The sequence below is a fragment of the Vigna angularis genome, chromosome 5, assembly GCF_016808095.1.
Source record: "Vigna angularis cultivar LongXiaoDou No.4 chromosome 5, ASM1680809v1, whole genome shotgun sequence".
Classification (NCBI taxonomy): Eukaryota; Viridiplantae; Streptophyta; class Magnoliopsida; order Fabales; family Fabaceae; genus Vigna; species Vigna angularis.
The window spans coordinates 27,983,425-28,006,223 of NC_068974.1; the positions used below are offsets into that span (position 1 = coordinate 27,983,425).

The 22,799-nt window shown below is 36.7% G+C and overlaps 1 protein-coding gene across 1 annotated transcript; it reads right to left on the minus strand.

Moving 5' to 3' along the window:
* Positions 1-1,702: 1,702 nt before the first annotated feature.
* LOC108339334 (bZIP transcription factor 11) lies at positions 1,703-2,160 on the minus strand. Its single transcript, XM_017576473.2, has one exon. The coding sequence runs from the start codon at positions 2,114-2,116 to the stop codon at positions 1,718-1,720; it is 399 nt and encodes a 132-aa protein (XP_017431962.2). The 5' UTR covers positions 2,117-2,160; the 3' UTR covers positions 1,703-1,717.
* Positions 2,161-22,799: the final 20,639 nt, after the last annotated feature.

A 22,799-nucleotide genomic window follows, 5' to 3' on the forward strand; every position in this document is an offset into this window, starting at 1 on the left:
AGCCAAGATCACGCTTGGCGCCCCTATAAGGGCCTTAAGCGCCATTTGCCTCGCAGATCACAACTGGGCACTCCATATAGGGCGCTGATCGCCATTTGTTACGCAAACTTGGCGCCTGGGCACCCTAGTCAAGGCGCTGAGCGCCATTTGGTTTGGCAATCCCACGCCTAGGCATCCCATCCAAGGCGTTGAGCGCCATCCAGTTCTGCAAAGCTCGCGCTTGGGCGCCCTCTGTCTGGGCGTTGAGCGCGACATTTGCTGATGTGGCACCCTAAACCTATTTAAGGCTATCATGCAACGAGAGAGCGATCTTTTGGCAGCTGAAGCACAAAAACACGTTCTTGGAGCAAGCTTGGGTATGTGGGAACTCTCTATTCTTCTTCCTTGGGTTTCCTTTGCTTTCCATTTCTTCCATAGTAAGCTCAAGCTCTCCATGACAATGGAGAGCTAACTTCATTTTTTGTTGAGGAAGGATGTAACCTCTGAACTTCATGTATATGAAAATGCTTTGAATATATAAATATATAGCTTCTTGCATTGAATGCTAGTGGTTTTTCTCCTTTTCTTAATGTTTGTTATGTTTTTGACCATTTATAACTTGATTTTTGGGGTTTGTTTGATATTGGAAAATAGCTCATGAACCTTGACATGGAGTAAGCTACCTAAAGAACATAGTATCTAGGAATGGAGCTAAGACCTCTAGTTGTCATAAACTTCCTTTCTTAATGCAGAGTTACTTATTAGGGTTTTCAAGGAATTGAAATCCAACAAGCAAGTCTAGGCTCTTTAAATCAAGGAATTGGGTTTTGAGTAATCTATTAAGTTGACATTAGCATTTTAGTGAAGATGAGTTTTAATATGCATGAAGTGAAGTAGGTGAAATCTAACCCCAACATTACCATTTCATCTTATTTCAAATCTCATTCATTTCCAAGTGTTTTGGCTACAACAGTTCATTTTATTATTCACGCAGTACGTTTATTTTAATCGCATTTAAACCTTACCAAATGGAATCATTCTTTAGTTTATATTAGTTAGAAAATATACGATTGTTTAGTGTTGCATGAGTCTCTTGGAAAACGTTATTTAGTCTTACCAGTTTATTACTTGAAACGATTCGGTACACTTGTCAAGATCTTAACAATAACCCGTCTTCACTTACCTTAAATAGTGAGATAAAATGTGATCGACTATGTTGAACTTTTTTAGACACATAGTTATCCAACCCAACACATCTTTTTTTCTCACAAACTATGTGGAGGTAAAGAGTCAATTCAGGAATTTTACAATAAGCTTCAAAGTTCAAACTTCTTTCTTAAGAATGTCTTAATTATCATATTAGCATAATTGTCATCTAATAAACTTTGTCTAACTCTGATAACATCCAAAGCATCACTTATCGAAAGCTTCAAACTAAAAACATCCATTTTAAACTCGGGATAGAAAAACAAGTGAGTTACTAAGTTAAGAGATTAATAAAAAGGTTTAATGTCTCGGTAGGTCCCTATTTTCGGCGTGAATCTCAAATAGGTCCCTTTTCTTTTCGGCGTCTCAATTGGGTCCCCATTTTTGTAAAATTGTAACAATTAAAGGCCTACCGTCAAATTGGACAAACGGTCGTTTAATTGTTTATTACGTGGCATGGTCAGTGTTTTCAGTAATCATAGGTGGAATTAAAAAAGAGTTTTGTATTAAAAACTATGAGGTTAAATCAGCTTTAGAGAAAGGGCACAGTGGGAATTCCCACTTCATCTTCCCCTCTCCTTCTCACACACAACCAGAGTTCGATGATCTCGTTCAGAGACTCTAACCGATGGCTCAGCTCACCCACCTGAGCCCGGAGCACCGAGTTCTCAGCCTCAACGCTCAAGAACTGCTGCGTGGTGATGTTGACGGTGGTGAGTATCTGCTGATTCTCCTTTCTCAGCTGAGCCACTTGGGTAACCAGATCGTCCAAGTGCTTCTGCTTCCTCATGCGAGATCGCCGTGCAGATTCGCGATTCGATGTCATTCTCTTCCTCTTTCTCTGATCCATTACCGCTTGCAAGTCCTCCTCAGAACCTGAGTTCTGAAGCAGAGAGGATGAACCCGAACATGTTCCGCTTGAGGAAGCCATGGGTCCTGCGCCTAACAGTGCGCGATTTGTGATTGTTGGGTTCTTCTTTGCAGGTCTGGTTTTTATGCAGGTTCGATTGTAGAGTGGGAAGGTGCGGTGGCGTGTGATGGCTGCCATGGAGGTTGGGCAACGGCGAGGAAGCTCGCGAGGTGAGGGAGGTTAGTGGTGGTCGCGGCATGGTTGGTGAAGATCGCGAGGTGATGATCCGAGATGAAGGTGCGATTGGGTTCCGAGAATGGAGAAGATGAAGATGGTTGTGCCAAGCTTTCGTCAATGGAGGAGAGGCACGATGAAGGTTGCGGTGGCTGGTGTGTGTTCGATTATTTGCGTGTGAGAAGAGTGGTGTCGCGGCGGCTGGCGTGGTTGATGGTGGTGGAGAAGAGGACGGTGACTTTGTGCGACGGCGGCGAGATGTTGGTGATGCGAAGACGAACTCGCAGATGGCGGTCGTGGTGGCTTCGAACCCTTGCGCGAAGGAGAAGGAAGGTGGCGGCGGTCTTGGTTGAGGCACCGTGGTGGTCCGTTGATGCGCCAGCGAGAAAGGAAGGAGATGATGTTCTGGCCGTGGCGACGACATGCGGCATTGGCGGGAGCGGCGGAAGCGGAACGGCAGTGGCGACTAGGGTTAGGGTTTCAGTGGGTGGAAGATGATAGGGCTTACGTGGCGCGAGATTGAAGAGAAGGTGTTTGATAGAAAGTCAGTGTGAGATGGGAATCATAATCATTTTTCCCACTATGCCCTCTCACTAAAGCTGATTTAACCTCATACTTTTTAATTGAAACTCTTTTTTAATTCCACCTGTGATTACTGAAAACACTGTTCATGCCACGTAACAAACAATTAAACGGCCGTTTGTTCAATTTGACGGCAGGCCCCTAATTGCTACAATTTTACACAAAAAAGGACCCAATTGAGACGCCGAAAAGAAAAGGGACCTATTTGAGATTCACGCCGAAAATAGGGACCTACCGAGACATTAAACCTAATAAAAACACACTTAAACTAAAAAGAGCTAAATATTTTTATTTGTAGAACTTTCTTTAAGTAATTTGTTTTCCTTAAGCAATTAAAAATATACAGTACCAATGTTTCTCACCAAACAGAACAATATAGTTTATGAAAAGCTCTACAATAGAGGCATGCGTAGAATGCAAAGCTACACAGAGAAGTGCTTCTGCACCTGTTATTTTTTTCTTCCCAGAAGGGAAAGGAAATTATACAATTTATGAATATAAAAGCCTGGCAAACACAATAGAGAGAATCATGTGGCTTGTTCGGACAACCCGTAAAGTCTATTGTCGCACGCTAACACATGTACCACCAAGAAAAAGGAAAACCAAACACTCCTTTGCATTCAACACATTTTTTCTCCTTTCCTTTCCTCTTCAACGTTGCTTTTCTCAAAGCAGTGTTTGTGTTCAGTACTCATTTTTCTAGGGTACCCCATCATGTTGCTCCATTCTTGTATTATATTCACTCTTAACGTGCCAAATTGTTGTTTAATATTGTATAGTGTGATTCAGAAAATAAATTTTACTCAATTCACATGCAATGGAACCCTAAGGCCTCTTTAACGACCACTTAAACGTACTTTATTGAAAGTCACCGGAATCACTTTTTAGTTGTGTTTAGGTAATACCACCCGCTTTTGAGTAGATATCGTGATTCATGGCCATTTGTTGCTTTATTGTTATATTAAAAGTATTATTATTTGTTAAGAAATTATTTTGTAGCCACTTTGTCTCAAACCACTAGTACAAGTCAGAAACCGTGATTTATATGATTCCCTTCATTTATGGTTTTCTAAATAATATTATCAAATTGCTTTCTGAAAATATTTTTTAAGATAAAAATAAATTCCTAAAATCAACTACCTACTATTATTTTAATTTCCAGACATAAATTACGATTACTACTATTTTTTTAAAATATGTATACTATTGGTGTTACATATTTATGAATTTAGTTAATAATTAATACATATGGAGAATCTAATGTATACTTTTTAGTGGAATCTATTTTAAATTATTTCATTTGGGATATTTGAATTTGAGATTTTGCTAAATCCATTGAACCGACGACTTATTGATAAATTAATTTTATTACTTTAGTTACATATTTTTTAATTTTAAACTCGCGTATATTTTTAGAAACTTTTATTTAAATTAAAAAATAATAATATGATATAATGTATCAAAGAAGGTGGTGGAATCATTAATTTAATCAACATTTATACTAATTTAACTAAAATATTATATTAATTTAATCAACCTATGAAATGTACAATCGGTATACCTCATGAAAATATACATTTAACATTTTTCATAAAATTAACTATAAAGTGTAGCTCGAAATTTTTCATAGGAGCATATTAAAATGAAATTTCTGAACTTTTATTATTATTATGTATCGTTATTAATGGAAGTAAGAACCAGGGGATTTCACAACAGAAACAATAGATTAAGAATCCCTTTGAAAAGCAATTTGGTATGATATAACATGTGGTATTTAGGGATATTCATGTTGGAGGAAGTTCAATGCAAAACTAATCATGGGCTTATTAAACCTTTTCTGAAGTTGTTTTTTTGGTGAAAGAATTGTCTTATTTAAATACATATTGTGATCTTTCATCTAATTTATTTTCTTACAAGACACCACGACATATTATTTCTTCCCTTAAATTTAAATTCTTTTTATAAAGAAATAAAGAAAATATATGCTTAAGAAGATTAACAATAATACTAACTTATGTACAAAATTAAAATTATAAAATTAACTATGTTTTAAGTATATGAACTTTTACATGAAATTGGAATTTGTTTATGTTTTTTATATATTTTGGTTTCCAAACTTTAAAATTTAGTAGATATAGTCTTTTAATCCAATTAGGTTAAATGTTTTGATATGTCAAACAGTTTCCTATCGAACATTAAAATAAAAATATGTAAAATAATGTAAACAACTCAAATGCTAACATGAAACGTATTTAATATGTAAAAAAAATTAAAATAATTAGAATAAAATAATTATATTTATTCATTTTTAGATTTTGAAAACTAAAATATATCAAAATTTTATACATAAATTAAGTTTAAATTACATTAAAATTAAGAAACTAAAAGCATAGCTTAGTTTAATCAATTACTTACAAGAAGCATCAACTGAGAAAGGAAAGATGACAAGTCACTGAGGTCAAGGTGAAAAAATTAGAAAAAATTAAAAAGTCAATCATCGAACTTGTAACTTTCAAATGTGGTGATAGAAAAAAAGTCGAGTTATCAATAGAAAATATACACAAAATTTACTGACATGAACCAAACCTACTTAAAAAAGATGTATATCCCCTCTCTAACATTAACCGTATATGAGTCATCAAAACTTTCTGTATCCATACTCTAAATATAATTAAATACCCCTATACCATCTTGATAAAGACAAAACCACACAAAATCGCTTTATTACCAAATGGAGGGATTGATGTTACGTAATTATGTCATTCAATATAAAAAATGCAAAAACAACCTCTCAGTACCTTATGAAAACCCAATATTATATATATATATATATATATATATATATATATATATATATATAAACTCGTTATTAATTAATTTCTAGATAGCAAAATCTGGTAATGTGGTTTCAGATTTCAGTGACAAAGCCGCAGGAAAACACAGAACTGCATATTTAATACCTGAAATTTCTGGCTACTGCAATAGTTTATGATTAAGATATTAATAACACTGCAGTAATCTTGTACAATATTTTGCATTAACGGTAATTACATATATTAATGAGATTAGAATAGGAAGCACCATTCAACTCTGCCACTGACTTTTGGCACGTGTAGTTTTGAAGCTTGCAGACAAATGCGAAAGATTCTTTGCACAAATCACAAAACCCATTTTTGAAATTTTGTAGTATTTATAGCAGTGGATAGTACTGCATATTTTTCACCTTCCCCAATATCATTATTTTGCTACCTTGGTACTCAGCACCACCTTCCAGAATCCTCACCTTGGATCTCTCACATGTGTGAAAGCAAACAATCTGCGGATTTCCTGGCAGGTTGGAGATTCATTTCTCATGAATACTTCATCATGAATAATAATAATAATAATAACAACGTAATGTAAGCAAAATTTAACCAAGATAAGAAATACAAAACTTAATAACTTTGAAAACAGTGCCAATTAAGTACACACCCCTTCTTTTCCTTGCCTAACCTTTTGGAACCAAAACTTAGAAATGAGTAACCTGCTTTCATAATGTCCCCTTCGTTAGTCAAACGATTTCTATGATTTTGTCACCAAGTTTTATCTTTCTTTTCTAGATCATATACCTTTTTCTATATATTAGGAACATCAAAATTTTGTACTTTTAATGAAAATGTGGAGGATTATGTGAAGATAAGATTTATTAAAAATTTAAGTAAGTCTAACTCTCGTATTAAATAAATATATGAAAACAAATAAGTAATTAAAAAGATTGTAAATCTATTGTTTAAAAATCTTGGATTAGAGGTAATATCAATCTCTTATGTAAATTTTGACTTATTATGTCTTAGTGACATTGAATCTTTTCAAAAATCAATCAAAATCTTGGTGATACTTAAACGACTTGAATTTCAGACATATATGAGAGTTCAAGTGTAAATTTAAATCTCACATTGTGTATATATGAGAAAAATGAACATTTTATTAAAAAAAAATATACATAGTGTCTTAAGGTTTTGCTTTGGAAGTAATATAAATGCATATGAAATATCATCTATTTTAGAAATCTAAAACCTCTTGGTTTTGTGCTTAAAATATGTTTGGAACAGTTAAAAGAGAAAAATGTATTTAAATTGTGTTTAACCTTCATTTTAATCAATGTGATATTAAGTATATTAGTTAAAATTGTTTTAACTATATTATGGAATGTTTAACTTAAAGTAACAAGGTTAACACGTGCAGTGTGATTTTGTTTATTTATACACAAATATGGTCAACATTTTTGTATGAGAAATATAAAGATAATTGTAATAGATGTTTGTAGGCCATGAGAAACTATCCACAAATTTATGGAGTAGTGAATATCTCCAAACTATCCACAAATTTCTTGAAATAACATAGAAACTTAATTATTTTTGTCACCATATTTTAATGACAACAAAATAACGAAAAGTAGTGATCATACACTCTTCAAAAAGAAGTCAAAAATCTAGTAGGACAAAATCACACAAGTACAAAATTTGCTTTTAAACTCGTACAATATACCTCATTTTATATCAAACCGTTGTCTATCAAAACGCGATGGCAGATTTGAAATTAAGAGAACCTTATAGGCCTCGGTTGCATGTCGGACCAAACCAGAACAACGCTACGATCTCGGTTGCATGAAAAACCGGTGCCTAAAACAAGGCTGACAGCTTTTTGAAAAGGTGATACTACCTCGGGTACATGCAGAACCGAGGCATAAAACCTCTGCCACACCTGCAACTCACTAAACACGCTACTTCCACACGTCAAGTCAACCTTACGGCATCGGGTGCTATGTTTAACCGAGGCATATAATGCTTTATCGCCTCAGACAAAGGTAGAACCGAGGTGCTTTCCAAACCCCATTTCGTTCTTGTTCTTCTCCTCTCTGCCCTAAAAAGCACTTCATGCTCCCAAGAAAGCCTCTCAAGGAAGAAGAACTCACTTATGCGGCCACCACTATCGCCTCTCCTAGCTCCGCCAAAACCCGCCCCTCTCACAAGCAGAAACACTCCCTAGTCGCACTGTTCTTCTCTCTCGCTGCATCCAAGCGCTCCATCATTGTCTCCACCACAAGGTCGCTGATAGGTCGTTGTCGCCGATATAGTGTTCTCGCACTGCTTCACGATTCCTTTTATCGCGCAAGATCTCCAAACGCCATCGTCGGTGCTGCCTCACCGTCGAGGGAACGGGGCTCGAACCACTGGACCCCGGTGCGGAACTGAAAGGCGTTGTTCTCGTGCGTGTGCGCTTGCGAGGAGGTGACGAAGAACTCGCACATGGTGGGGTAGAGGGCGGAGAACTCGCACATGGAGGAGGTGACGCTGGCGAGGGTTTTCTTGTCTTCCTGTTGATAATTTTTTGGGGTTTCTTAATACGATGGCAGAGTCGAGGTTTGCAAGTGATTTATTTTCTATGGGATTCTGTGGTGTTTCTGAGGTCTGAGAATGGAGAGTTGTGTGTTGGGATTCGGAGGGCAAAGAAGGGAATCGGGTTTGAGGTGTGGAACTCTACTTCTGGTTCAGGGTCTGGAAGTATCGGTGGAAGTGGGAATTGTGGGATTGGTCCTTATGGGCCTTTCTCTTTTTTCTTGAGAGAGGAGAACAAGAGCTTAAGAAATGGTGGCGGCGGCGGTGGTGGTGGGAATTTGAGTGGCAGTGCCAAAGTGAGGCCTGAGGCTGTTGTAGAAGCAGTGACCCTGGCTGCTGCTAACAAACCTTTTGAGGTTGTTTATTATCCAAGAGCCAGTACTCTTGAGTTTTGCATTAAGGCTTCTTCTGTAAGGGCTGCTATGAGAATTCAGTGGTGTTCTGGGATGAGGTTCAAGATGGCCTTTGAGACTGAGGATGCTTCTAGAATAAGTTGGTTCATGGGAACCATTGCTTCTGTTCAGACTCTTATGTGACTGTTTTTTTTTTCTTTTTATTGCTTGGTATGTGACTGTGTGTGATTGTAAGCAAATATGTTTGGTTCTGATGTTAATCCACCTATAACATTCTGTGTTTTCGCATGAGATTTCTCATGGACGTTCCTAGGCTTAAATTGCAGTTACTTAGTATGCCTATGGAGGCAATCTGGAAACATAAGTTGTGTCCTTTGAAGGTGTGTTTGCCTACTATAGTAGTGGAATTTCTCATATCAGGCGTTGATGGCTTCTGGAATTGATTAACAGAGAGAATTTGGCAGTTTATTTTATTAGCAAGCAGCAATGAATTTGGTTTTGACCTTAGGAAGAGCAGACACTGATTTTGGTGATGAGACAAAAGGGACTGGAAACACCATAAGCCTAGGGGAATATACTGCCTCGGTTCCCCTAACCCGAGGCATAAAGTCTTACAAAAAAAAATTAAAAAAAAACAAAAACTTTACTGTTTCGGTTAATGTTGAACCGAGGCGAAATCCTGTCATTTTATGTCTCAGTTCTCAACCGAGACCAAAAGTAGCAGACTTTTTGCCTCGCTTGGATATGCCTCGGTTCGGGAACCGCTGCCTATAGGCAAAAATAACCGCTGTCGTTTCCCCTATCTGTACTAGTGTCATATAATTGTATTCAAGAGTATTATTATGCATTCAAATTTTCTCATTAATAAGTAGATGAAACGACTTTGTATTCATGTATTAGTTTAGTCTATTTTGCATATATTTTTGCATTATTGGAATGATTTCATCATGCATTATCTTTGTTTTGAATCATACATTTGGATTTGTGCATTGTTCTTGTAAACCGGTGTTTTGAAGTTTGCAACCATAGTTTAGAGGGAATTAGTGTCAAAAGTGAAGAAACAAATTAGAGAATTTCACAAGCAACGTGTGAATTTGGCTTCATGATATAGAATGCAAACCAGTGAATTCCTAAAGTGGCATGTGAATTTTTCAACGAGCAATATTAACTTTTAATATTGCATGAACTGAAAAGGATTAAAAGAAAAACATAAAGGAGAAAAATAGAAAAAGTGGTTGAGGGAGAGGTAACCACCTGTGCAAAAAGAGGAAATGTGGAAACTATAAGGGGGAGGAGATGAGATTGCAAGGGAGACCTTCTACTTCTTCTGATTCTAGATTTTTTATTTTTTTTGTTTTTACATTATGAAGGATAGGATTAAGGTAATACTTTAGGTTATAGTTTCTTGACAATTGATGTTTAGTTAATTTGAATTATTTTAGTGTTCTTTTTTATGGTTTTCATGTTCATTCTACAGGCAATTTAACAATTGATTGGAGATTGTGTGAGATTATAAATAAAACAAATTAAGTTTTTGTCACATTTGGGGAAATGGACCTATTTAATTAGTTTGCAATTGAGATGATGATTGTGATTCTATTAAATTTTATAACTAACCTAAGGAATTGGATTATAATTTAATGAAATAGGTTTACCTATCTTAGAAACTAGGGATAAACGGCTATGAATAAATTCAAGTAAATAATTATATTTTTTGGATGAATTTAAATGAGTAAAATTATAACTCTAAATAATCTGAAGTGAATAATTATATTTCTTGCATTTAAATGAGTAAAATTATATAGGAAAGGATATGGAATCATGACTTTTCGATTGAAGTTTTTATTATATATCATTCGGTCTAATTGTTAGTTACTCTTAAATTACAAAAATTAATAATCTAATATTTAACAAATTCAATCCTAAAAAATAATATTTTATTATTAATGTAACTATTGGTACACTTACTAAACATTTAACACCGCAAGACAAAAAAAATCTCTATATTGTTCATTTAAGTTTTTACACTCTCCCAAATTTGTAGTCTCTTAACCTTATTTTCTTTTTTTAGACACATTATAAGTTATTATAAGTTATGAGTTTCACGTATGAAATTTTATTTTGTTAGCTTCTTTTAAGCTATGTTTGTATGACGAGGAATGAGAGGGAATATACTTTTTTAATTTGTAAATTATCTCTAATTTTAAAAAGCAAACTAAAATGAAGAAACGATCCCATAACATAAGTTTAATATCATTTTTATTTTATTTTATCTGATAAATATTATGTTGCTCTACAATTCAAAAGTAAAGTATATCCTCTTTCAACGTAATCTAATTATTTCAATTAATGCTCAAACTATCTTCAATCAATATAAATATTTAAAAAATCATCAAAATTTAGATAGTTTAATAACCAATAATATAGTTTATTTTTAATATTTTATAACTTTAATTTTATTGTTGTTCAAAAGTAATTTACGTTTACATATATGTAAAGGCTATATAGTACAACGAGCAAGAAACTTAGATTTTCTTTAGATAGAAATTTAGAAGAATTTTTTTGAAAGCTTCTCTATGAAAAAGATTCCATATTTTTAATTAAAAAACTCTTAAAAAATTTCATAGATGCGTTTATTAAGCTTTTGTTATTATTATTTTGTTTTTCTCTTTCGAATTAGATGCATGTATGTTAAATCTAAACAATAGTACCTACGACTTGAAAATAGTCCCCCATGTGACCATTGTTATTATATGACAAAGTCTAATAAATTCATCAACTAATTAGATATTACAGTACTGTAAATGTTTGTACATGCAGGGAAACGTAGCCATCATGTAATAAATCCGCGTACTCGTTATTAATATGAGCATTTTAGAAATTTTTTCATTTTCCTTGAATCATATAATTCTCTTAAAATTAAAAATTCAATCTAATTAGTAATTTTATATATTCTTAAAAAAATTGTTTAATTGAGCTGAATTTTAAATCTTGATACATTAAATCAAATCAAAGATACTTTTATTTCAAAATAAAGTAAAATTTTGAAATTATTATAGTCTTACTTGGGAAGTAATTTAAAATTCTAATCTTTAAAACAAAATTTTAAAATCCGCCTCGTCTTTATTAGATTAAGCAAATTACTATATAGAATATATCATATTTAATAATTTATGACTTTTTTATTCACGTTCAGTTATTTAACTTTTAAACAAGGGACTCAATTATCTGGTAACTATATTGAACTTTATGGGGAATATTTAATGTGTAATTAGATTATGTTGGAAAATATTTTACAATGAGAATGCATCGCAATTAAGTATATATTTATAATTTTACCAACCCTTCTATGTATATGATTTTAATATAGAAACGTTTTAAACGGATGGAGTCTTTTACATGCAGAAGAAAAAGAAGTGTTCACACACTTTTTGTCAACAAAATCCCTCAAAATTCACACGGACAGAAGGTGAGAGTTAGAACAGCAGGGATCCACTACTGCCAACAATTTGGTCCCACAATGGAATCTCTTTCAGAACAGACTCATCAAATCATAAATTCAGATAGTATATAAGAAATTTAATGTTTTTATAATAATTTTCTTAAAAAATATTCTAAATAAAAACGAAGAACCATTGTCAAAACTCTATTCTCTAACCATTATTTTCATTTATGTTCGTTCTCTCAACATAAATGTTTCTTTAACACTCGTCTTTAGGGACCATAAACGTTCACAAACAATAATGAAAACCTTTAAACCTTAAATTCTTGACATTGACACGACTCCAATGAAAACCTTTTTCTTTTAATCTATTAATACATTTTTTTAAAATAGAATAAGTAAATTTTAAAGGCAACAAATACTTTTAACCATTTAGCGAAGTAGCCATCGCTATGAGAATTAATATTTGCTAAGGCAAGTGAAAGCAGCGTATAATGTCCATTCCTTCTTTTTTTAACGGTCAGGGGGAAGTGATTTGATGTAGACAAACAGATGGTGTGCGCAAATCATTAGCGTGTTCTTGAAATTTTTTACATTTCTTAACATAAGTGATAGTGTTGACTTTGATGGTCGACTAATAGTACTAGCCCTTAAAACTCGAATTGTCTTGCTGTCTTAGAATCAATTTCTCATACTCCATTATGAATTTACTCGTAATTTAGTCGGCTTCCACTAGCATGAGGCACTTCATCAGCGGTGCAGAAAAGTTTCTTCTATATAGGTTGTCTCCTACCTTCACATATTTCGTCGCTTTTCTGGTATCGCTTGGTTTTAGCGACTCTCATTCATATAACTTTTAAAGGAGTTGAATTATTTCTTCTTGCTAGTCTCTGAATACTTCCGTCGCAAACATGATTTTCTTAGGATGGTCAGCTAAGATAGGGTTTGGTGTATCACCGTAGTGAGGTGTCCTTAATTTTGGGGTTACTCAACTTTGATAGTGTTGGATTTATCAAAGGAGGGGTTGACCGGAGAGATACAACATCGATGAGATTTGAGTCCAACTACATAAGGGATTAACATAATTCTCTATCAAAAATCTTAAGACAATAGGTTAATGGGTCTTCACCCTTATATGGTACTCCACTTTCTCATTTCTACCCAATGTGGGACTTAGACTCACACTTGGAATTCTAACAAACAGTTCCTCCACTCTTACATTCTTCTTCCACGGGAGGTGGTCAATTTTCACCTCTTCGAAAGCTTTAATGAGTTTCTTCAAGGCACACAAGTAACGAAACAAAGATTTATCCTTCGCCTGAAATTAGCCATTGAATTGCTCGACCACCAACTTTGAGTCGGTCTTACACAAGATTTTGTTGGCTCCCATGTCACTAGCCAATTTTATTCAGGTCTCGTACTCAGCTTGATTATTTGAGACCTTGAAGTCAAATGACAGTGGTTGCTCTATTTTTAGGTTGTTCGATCCTTCTAGGATTATTTTTGCTCCTCTACCTTTTTGCCTCGATGATCCGCTAACATGCAATACCCATAATGAGTAGTTGGTTAATGTGTGCCCCTACATTTCAACTAAGAAATCTATTAAGTGTTGTCCCTTCATTGTTCCTTTGGGTTCATACTTGAGGTCAAACTCTGATATTTCTACCAATCAACTCATCATATGGTCGGTTAGTTTTGGTATACGCATTATGTTAGTTATTGAGTAATTCTTCATCATTATTATCTAATGACTCTAAAAATAGGATCTAAGCCTTCCAGTCTCCATAACTAATGTTAAAGCAATTTTTTTAATTTGTTGGTACCTAGTCTCGACGTCTTGTAATACCTAACTAACGACACATAAATGGGCTAATGATATGGCTTTGCTTATACCAAAGCAGCGCCTATGGCATCTTTCGAAACTAATAGGTATATTTGTATCTCTCGGTTAGGGTTAAGCCTGCAAAGACAAACTATGTTGCAATAGTTGTTTTAACCTACTAAAAAGCTTCTTCACACTAGTCTGTTCATTTTTCCTTGAATGCCTTATTCATGGTTCTGAGAATTGACCTGATGCGTTCAGCCAAACATGGAATGAATTGGGATATGGATGTCAATCTGTCAACGAGTCTTTACACTTGGGCTTCTTGGGCTTCCCATTTTTATTATCGTCTGACACATGTCAGGATTTGATGTGATTCCTCGATTAGAAAGCATAAAGCCTAAGAATTTTTCTCCTATTACTACAAACACAAACTTGTGTGAACACTTCCTCTAGGTTCGCTACATGCTCTTTTATGGACTTAGACTTGACCACCATGTCATCAACACACATTTCCATGTTGCTACCAATTTGTTCTCGAAAAACTTTGTCCATAAGACGTTGGTATGTTGCTTCCGCTTTCTTAAGGCTGGAAACATAACTTTGTAACATAAGTTAGCCTTGTCTGTTATGAACTTGGTTTTATCTTTGTCAGGGTAGTATTTGATTATATCCAAAATAAGTGTCGAGGAGGCTAAGGTCTTGGTGACCGGATGCGTCGTCCACTAGTTGATCAGTGCTAAGTAAGGGGTAAGGGTCTTTTGAACACACTTTATTTAGATCCATGAAATTTGTGCACATATGCCATTAATTGTTCAACTTTTTCTCCAATACAACATTAGCCAACCAAGTGGTTTATATGTTATGTAGATTTAACACCATACTAACTTGCTACAATATAAAAATCATTACTTTTACTTGATTAAGAGACAAAAGCCATAGAAAAATATAAATCGCAAAAAGAATTAAAAGAACAAACAAATTTATTCATCTAACCTCAGAATCCAATTAAGAAATTACAGTAAAATCAACCTAGAGGCTTAACACTCTATGGAATGTGGAAATAACATGAAAAAATATGAAAAGAGGGTGGAGAACATGATAAAAGAGAGAGAAGACGAAATTTGAACCCCCAACAAGTTCGTACGCTCGTCTTATGTGTTTCTCTAAGTCTCTTTATATAGAAATTGGATTGAGCTTTGTTTCAGGCTTTTATGTTGTTGTAATCTTCTTTATGATAATGTAATCTCCTTCACTTATCTTCTAAACAATCGAATATTTTCAAGATATATTTGATTGTTGTGGAGATCTAAATATATTTGAGAAGATATTTGCTAGATTAAAAAAGATTTGCCAAATATCTTTTGATATTTACTGATATAGTTAAATAAGATAATTATTTAACAATATCAAATAAAATATCTTAAGATATATTTTCTTCAAATTATCTTTAATCATAAACATTTATCAATTATCAAATCTCTTTTAGTAGAAAAAATTGAGAAACCCGCAAGATCCAATTTTTGTTGCATATTCCCTCTTCTTAACTTAGCCAAATTTCTTCACTTTTTCATGTTATGCTTGGATTGACTTATTGTGGTCTTGATTATTTGTTATTCTTGGATTTATCTTTAAGGTTTCATGAAAATTTAACCAATTTATTTCCACAAGTCAATGAGCTCAACTTAGTTGCAGTTGCACTAACACATCTGAAAATATCCAAACAACATTTATGCAACTAAAAAGTTATTTTGAACATGTTTTTGTATCTCACACTAAATAAACTCAATCATAACAAATTCTAATTATAATATTCTATTAAAATACAAAAACCAATTAAGAATCCAATATTAAAGACTAAATGAAGACATAAATATGCACTCATTAGTGGTTTAGTGAATTTCTTTAATAAAGTCAAACTCTAACAACTTGTAAACTTTAACATTGGCTATAATACGTTGCTTTTCTCCTAGATGTCTTTTTTTCTGTGTGACCAATCATGCATCCTTGCATATGGAAAATTTGTGACACATCACGCTTGAGTGAATCCTCGAATGTCGGCTATTGTTCATGTAAACAAATCTTTTTTCTTTCTTAACTAGACTTATATTATCCTAGCTTCATTGTTGATCAGTTCGACGCTAATATGAGTAACTCAATCGGTTCCTGCAATCTCTATATTGATGGTTTCCCCTTTTGGTTTTATCCTCTCTTTGTTATTCATACGAGGGTCAAGGTCAGTCATAATGATTAACACATGCTTCCTTCGAGCTTTGGATGGATGATATGCCTTTATCTTTAACCCGTTGGCATAACATTCCTAAGTGATTTTTTGGTCAACATGCACAGTCACAGTATGTACCTTTTTCATAAGGGAAATTCATCGCCAAATATGGTGTTCACATAATTTCGCCTAAAGCGTTAAAACACGACCGAGTAACACATTATATAATGTGTTTGCTTCCACAAGCAAGTACCTCATGCCTTACTGGCTTCCTTTCCCAAAGTTCATGCGGAGATCCATGTATCTTTGGGTGTCTACGTGATCCCCTAAAAAGCCTACCATTTGCTCTAAATATGGTCGGAAGATTTCTTTTTATATTAACAACTTCATAAATGTCTTCCAATAGAGTATGTTAACCAAACTTCCTTGGTTTAAAAGCATTTTTTCTACCGCATAATCAACTAATTTGACGGTGATCACCATGGGATCATCATGGTCAGGGTTGGGTGCTTAAAAGTCATCGTCTATGAATGTGATTGGGCACATGCTACTTTTAGGCTTATCAACCATGATTATTGTTTAGAGGGCTTTGACATACCTTTTTTGTGCTGAAGCAGTGTGGCCGACTCTTGACTTCTACTTTGACTTCTACTTTTGTGTCTACACCTCGGTCTAAACCATTCATCAGGCTTACTATTTGTTGTTTTGGGAAACTCTTTTCGTGTTCTTTTATGGCTTATTGGTTGCCCTCACAAACTTCCTGAGGTGCCCATCTTGAATTAACTCTTCAATCTTATCTTTCAGGGTGACACATTTCTTTGTGATATGGCTTAGATTATGATGATACTGACAATGTTTGGCCTTGTAAGCATTAGAGGGTGTTCTCGATTTTCTTGGAAGGGGTAGAAGCTTTACACTAAGTGCTTCATCTCGGATGTGCGATCAGGTGACATTAAGTAGGGTGTGATTGGTGAAGCACAAACCTCTCAATTGGTGTCTAGTCAACTAGTCACTTTGATGTAGGTTTCCTCTAACCTTCTTATCAACGCTCCTTTTGTTGGATCTTTCTTCTTTCCTTACTTGTTTTCAAAAGTCCCTCGGCTCCTCCAGTTGCATAAATTTTGTAGCTTTTTGCCTCAATTCATCTATGTCCACAACAAGTTGCATACAAAGGTTGTTAGTGAATGATCTGGCCTTAGCACGATAACCATGAGGTATAAAGCCACTTCTTAACTTAAGTTTCTTATCAATAGGGTTGTCTTCTCAAATCTGTCCATAAATGCTCTAAGGATTTCTCCCTTCCCCTTCCTGATATTCACTAGTGTGATGGAGGTTAGATGGTGCAATTGGCTGGTGGTAAATTGAGCACCAAACATCACTCTAATTGTGGAAAAATAATCGATGGAATTGATTGGAAGATGAGTGAACCATCCTAGGGCTTCTCTCTTCAAAGACATCGACAACATCTTGCACCAAATGGTATTATTAGACGTGAACAACACCATTTGCGTTACAAATATACTAAGATTCTTGTATGGATGTGAAGACCTATCATATTTTTTGAATACCGACACCTTCCAGTTGTTCGATAATGAGGCGTCCATGATCCCTATGTAAAGCAATGCATTCTGATCGTGTCCATAATAACCGTGACGAAATGTTTGTAATCTTTATTGGCCTCATCATTGTATCCTTGAATTGCTCATTCTTGCTCAGCTCAAGGCTGTTTGGTTGGCTTAGGTTGGGTTGGAGTGGATAGTATAGGTCTTTTATTGTTCATATTATGCCTTATTAATGTGTCACGCACAAAGCTTGCAACTCTTTTATCTCCTATTGGGTCTCCACATGTTGCTCCTCAAACGCTTCTTTTACTACTATATTGCTCATCCTGCTCCTAGCGATCACCATACTAGCATCACAACGTTCACTCAGCTCCACGATGGGCGTCAAAATGTTCTTGTAAGGTTGAGATCACACGTTCGTCTTTTTCTTCATGATTCACTTTATGTCGATCGTTCTCCCTTTTAATATCTTTCTGCTTACTCAGACGATTTGTCTAATTGATTACCTCTCAAAGACATTCTGATGCTTAAGTTAGTGTTCGGTTAAGATAAAGTATAATAAATTCAAAAATATTAAATGTCTCACTAACACACCATATTTATAGGCTTTTGGATGAGTCTTTTACCTTAACGTTGGCTTAGTGGTGTCCTAATAACCGTTTAATCATGTTTTGCATGTTAATCCCACAATCAACTCCGATTATTACTTCCTTTACATCTTGTATAGTATAAAATATTAACCGAGTGGTTACAAACAAACAACCCGATATTCAGGTAATCTGTTTATATCTTATTCTGTTTATATTTTATTGGGCTTATATCATCTTAGGATCCATGAGGTAAATTATAAATACAAAGCCAAGGCCGAAAGCCAGGTACGTTCCAATTACGCATTATTCACTCTACGCTACTCTAAAATACTCAATAGTGAAAATCATTCACTAAACATTCAACTAAGAGCCTAGGCTCTTGAAAATCACACACCTAACTTGAGCGTCGGAGTACCTTTTGTAGGTACATCCACCCTCGTCAAGAAGGAGACCGATCGGCTTGCGCCAACACCGATCGGCCAACAGTAGGAGTTTGGAGGCGAGCGAGCGGCCCAGACGCTTCAGCAGGTTAGTCTCTCGGTCCCCAAAAATATCTACCGAGACATTTTGGCGCCCACCGTGGGGCCGAGCGTCAAGCCCAATGATGACCACGAGGAGCATGGATGAACAACAAAGCACCAGAAAGATGATTAGAAACCACAAGAAACCAAGACGAGCGTTCAGTCTCGACATCACTATTTCATATCAACACCAGAAACTTTTGACAAAGTGAAAATTACACTACATGAATCATCATCTCTACGTGAGACATCATCAACAAGATAAGTATTTTTTGAAATATGAATATTTCATAAAATGTCTAATTAATAATAGATATTATAACAACTATTTTATATAGATATTTTAAATATATATAATATATTCCATAATATATTATATGATATATGATATATTATATATAATATAGCATATAACTATAAATATAGTTATCTAATTATTGTGACCGAAACATTTTTTGGCATGATTAAAATAGTCAAAGAAATTGTTGTGTTAGAGATAACTATCAACAGTAATATTATAAAATCTCAAGACGGTTTTGATACCTTGTTTATTATATATGTTATTTATTCGGTGAAATTCATAATATCTGGTAACCGAATCATTTATTATACGGTTATATACCATAATATATATCATCATGAGAATTTTAGCAATACAACATCTTGAAGAAATATATATCAAAATCCACGCCATCAACTATGCAAGTACAGACTAAGATCTAGTCATAAACGAACTTCATGAAATTCAATTAACGAAGGGGAAGTCTCCTATTGCAAACACTGATTGCCAATTTCGTCAGCAAAGTTCATAATTAACGATCGTCCAAGACCGAGCGGTAAATCCCTCTCGGGAGAGAGGTAAAACCCTCTCAAAGCCGAACGATAAAGCCCGTTCCCTAGGAAGCACTCCTAGGTCAAAGCCCGAGCAGTAAATCCCCCCCGGGAGAGAGGTAAAGCCCTCTCAACGACGAACGGTAAATCCCGTTCCCTAGGAAGCACTCCTAGGTCAAAGACCGAGCGGTAAATCCCCCTCGGGAGAGAGGTAAAGCCCTCTCAACGACGAACGGTAAATCCCGTTCACTAGGAAGCACTCCTATGTCGAAGACCGAGCGATAAATCCCCCTCGAGAGAGAGGTAAAACCCTCTCAAAGCCGAACGGTAAAGCCCGTTCCCTAGGAAGCACTCCTAGGTCGAGGACCGAGCGGTAAATCCCCCTCGGGAGAGAGGTAAAGCCCTCTCAACGACGAACGGTAAATCCCGTTCACTAGGAAGCACTCCTAGGTCGAAGCCTGAGCGGTAAATCCCCCTCGGGAGAGAGGTAAAGCCCTCTCAACGACGAACGGTAAATCCCATTCACTAGGAAACACTCCTAGTTCAAAGCAGAGGTAAAACCCTCTAAAAGCCGAACGGTAAAGCCCGTTCCCTAGGAAGCACTTCTAGGTCGAAGACCGAGCGGTAAATCCCCCTCGGGAGAGAGGTAAAGCCCTCTCAACGACGAACGGTAAATCCCGTTCCCTAGGAAGCACTCCTAGGTCGAAGACCGAGCGGTAAATCCCCCTCGGGAGAGAGGTAAAGCCCTCTCAAAGACGACCGGTAAGTCCTAGGTTAAAGTTGAAGACCGAGAGGTAAATTCCTCTCGGTTCCTGTTGAAGGACGAGCGGTAAATCCCGCTCGGTTACTGTCGAAGGTCGAGAGGTAAAACCCTCTCGATAAATGTCGAAGACCGAGAGGTAAATTCCTCTCGGTTCCTGTTGAAGGACGAACGGTAAATTCCGCCCGGTTACTATCGAAGGTCGAGAGGTAAAACCCCCTCGATAAATGTCGAAGACCGAGAGGTAAATTCCTCTCGGTTCCTGTTGAAGGACGAGCGGTCAATCTTGCTCGGTTTATGTCGAAGGTCAAGAGGTAAAACCCTCTCGATAAATGTCGAAGACCGAGAGGTAAATTCCTCTCGGTTCCTGTTGAAGGACGAGCGGTCAATCCCGCTCGGTTTATGTCGAAGGTCGAGAGGTAAAACCTTCTCGATAAATGTCGAAGACCAAGAGGTAAATTCCTCTCGGTTCCTGTTGAAGGCCGAGCGGTCAATCCCGCTCGGTTTATGTCGAAGGTCGAGAGGTAAAACCCTCTCGATAAATGTCGAAGACCGAGAGGTAAATTCGTCTCGGTTCCTGTTGAAGGACGAGCGGTCAATCCCGCTCGGTTTATGTCGAAGGTCGAGAGGTAAAACCCTCTCGATAAATGTCGAAGACCGAGAGGTAAATTCCTCTCGGTTCCTGTTGAAGGACGAGCGGTAAATCCCGCTCGATTAGTGTCGAAGGTCGAGAGGTAAAACCCTCTCGATAAATGTCGAAGACTGAGAGGTAAATTCCTCTCGGTTCCTGTTGAAGGACGAGCGGTCAATCCCGCTCGGTTTATGTCGAAGGTCGAGAGGTAAAACCCTCTCGATAAATGTCGAAGACCGAGAGGTAAATTCCTCTCGGTTCCTGTTGAAGGACGAGCGGTCAATCCCGCTCGGTTTATGTCGAAGGTCGAGAGGTAAAACCCTCTCGATAAATGTCGAAGACCGAGAGGTAAATTCGTCTCGGTTCCTGTTGAAGGACGAGCGGTAAATCCCGCTCGGTTTATGTCGAAGGTCGAGAGGTAAAACCATCTCTATAAATGTCGAAGACCGAGAGGTAAATTCCTCTCGGTTCCTATTGAAGGACGAGAGGTAAATCCCGCTCGGTTTATGTCGAAGATCAAGAGGTAAAACCCTCTCGATAAATGTCGAAGACCGAGAGGTAAATTCCTCTCGGTTCCTGTTGAAGGACGAGCGATAAATCCCGCTCGGTTACTGTCGAAGGTCGAGAGGTAAAACCCTCTCGATAAATGTCGAAGACCGAGAGGTAAATTCCTCTCGGTTCCTGTTGAAGGACGAGCGGTCAATCCCGCTCGGTTTATGTCGAAGGTCAAGAGGTAAAACCCTCTCGATAAATGTCGAAGACCGAGAGGTAAATTCCTCTCGGTTCCTGTTGAAGGACGAGCGGTCAATCCTGCTCGGTTTATGTCGAAGGTCGAGAGGTAAACCCTCTCGATAAATGTCGAAGACCGAGAGGTAAATTCCTCTCGGTTCTTGTTGAAGGACGAGCGGTAAATCCCGCTCGATTAGTGTCGAAGGTCGAGAGGTAAAACCCTCTCGATAAATGTCGAAGACTGAGAGGTAAATTCCTCTCGGTCCCTGTTGAAGGACGAGCGGTAAATCCCGCTCGGTTACTGTCGAAGGTCGAGAGGTAAAACCCTCTCGATAAATGTCGAAGACCGAGAGGTAAATTCCTCTCGATTCCTATTGAAGGACGAGCGGTCAATCCCGCTCGGTTTATGTCGAAGGTTGAGAGGTAAAACCCTCTCGATAAATGTCGAAGACCGAGAGGTAAATTCCTCTCGGTTCCTGTTGAAGGACGAGCGGTAAATCCCGCTCGGTTTATGTCGAAGGTCGAGAGGTAAAACCTTCTCGATAAATGTCGAAGACCGAGAGGTAAATTCCTCTCGGTTCGTGTTGAAGGACGAGCGGTAAATCCCGCTCGGTTTATGTCGAAGGTCGAGAGGTAAAACCTTCTCGATAAATGTCGAAGACTGAGAGGCAAATTCCTCTCGGTTCCTTTTGAAGGACGAGCGGTAAATCCCGCTCGGTTATTGTTGAAGGTCGAGAGGTAAAGCCCTCTCGGTTAATGTAGAAGACCGAGCGGTAAATTCCTCTCGGTTCGTGTTGAAGGACGAGCGGTAAATCCCGCTCGGTTACTGTTGAAGGTCGAGCGGTAAAACGCTTTCAGTTCCGCCAATGCAGCCTCCCTCAAACTCATCAGTCCTATAGTAAACCACGGCTAAAGCCAACCGCTTAACTCGGACTTTGGGGGCATAATGTATAGTATAAAATATTAACCGAGTGGTTACAAACAAACAACCGGATATTCAGGTAATCTGTTTATATCTTATTCTGTTTATATTTTATTGGGCTTATATCAGCTTAGGATCCATGAGGTAAATTATAAATACAAAGCGAGGGCCGAAAGCCAGGTA

Coding starts and splice junctions, on each gene's coding strand:
- LOC108339334 (XM_017576473.2), bottom strand. CDS start 2,116: ATGGCTTCCTCAAGCGGAACATGTTCGGGTTCATCCTCTCTGCTTCAG.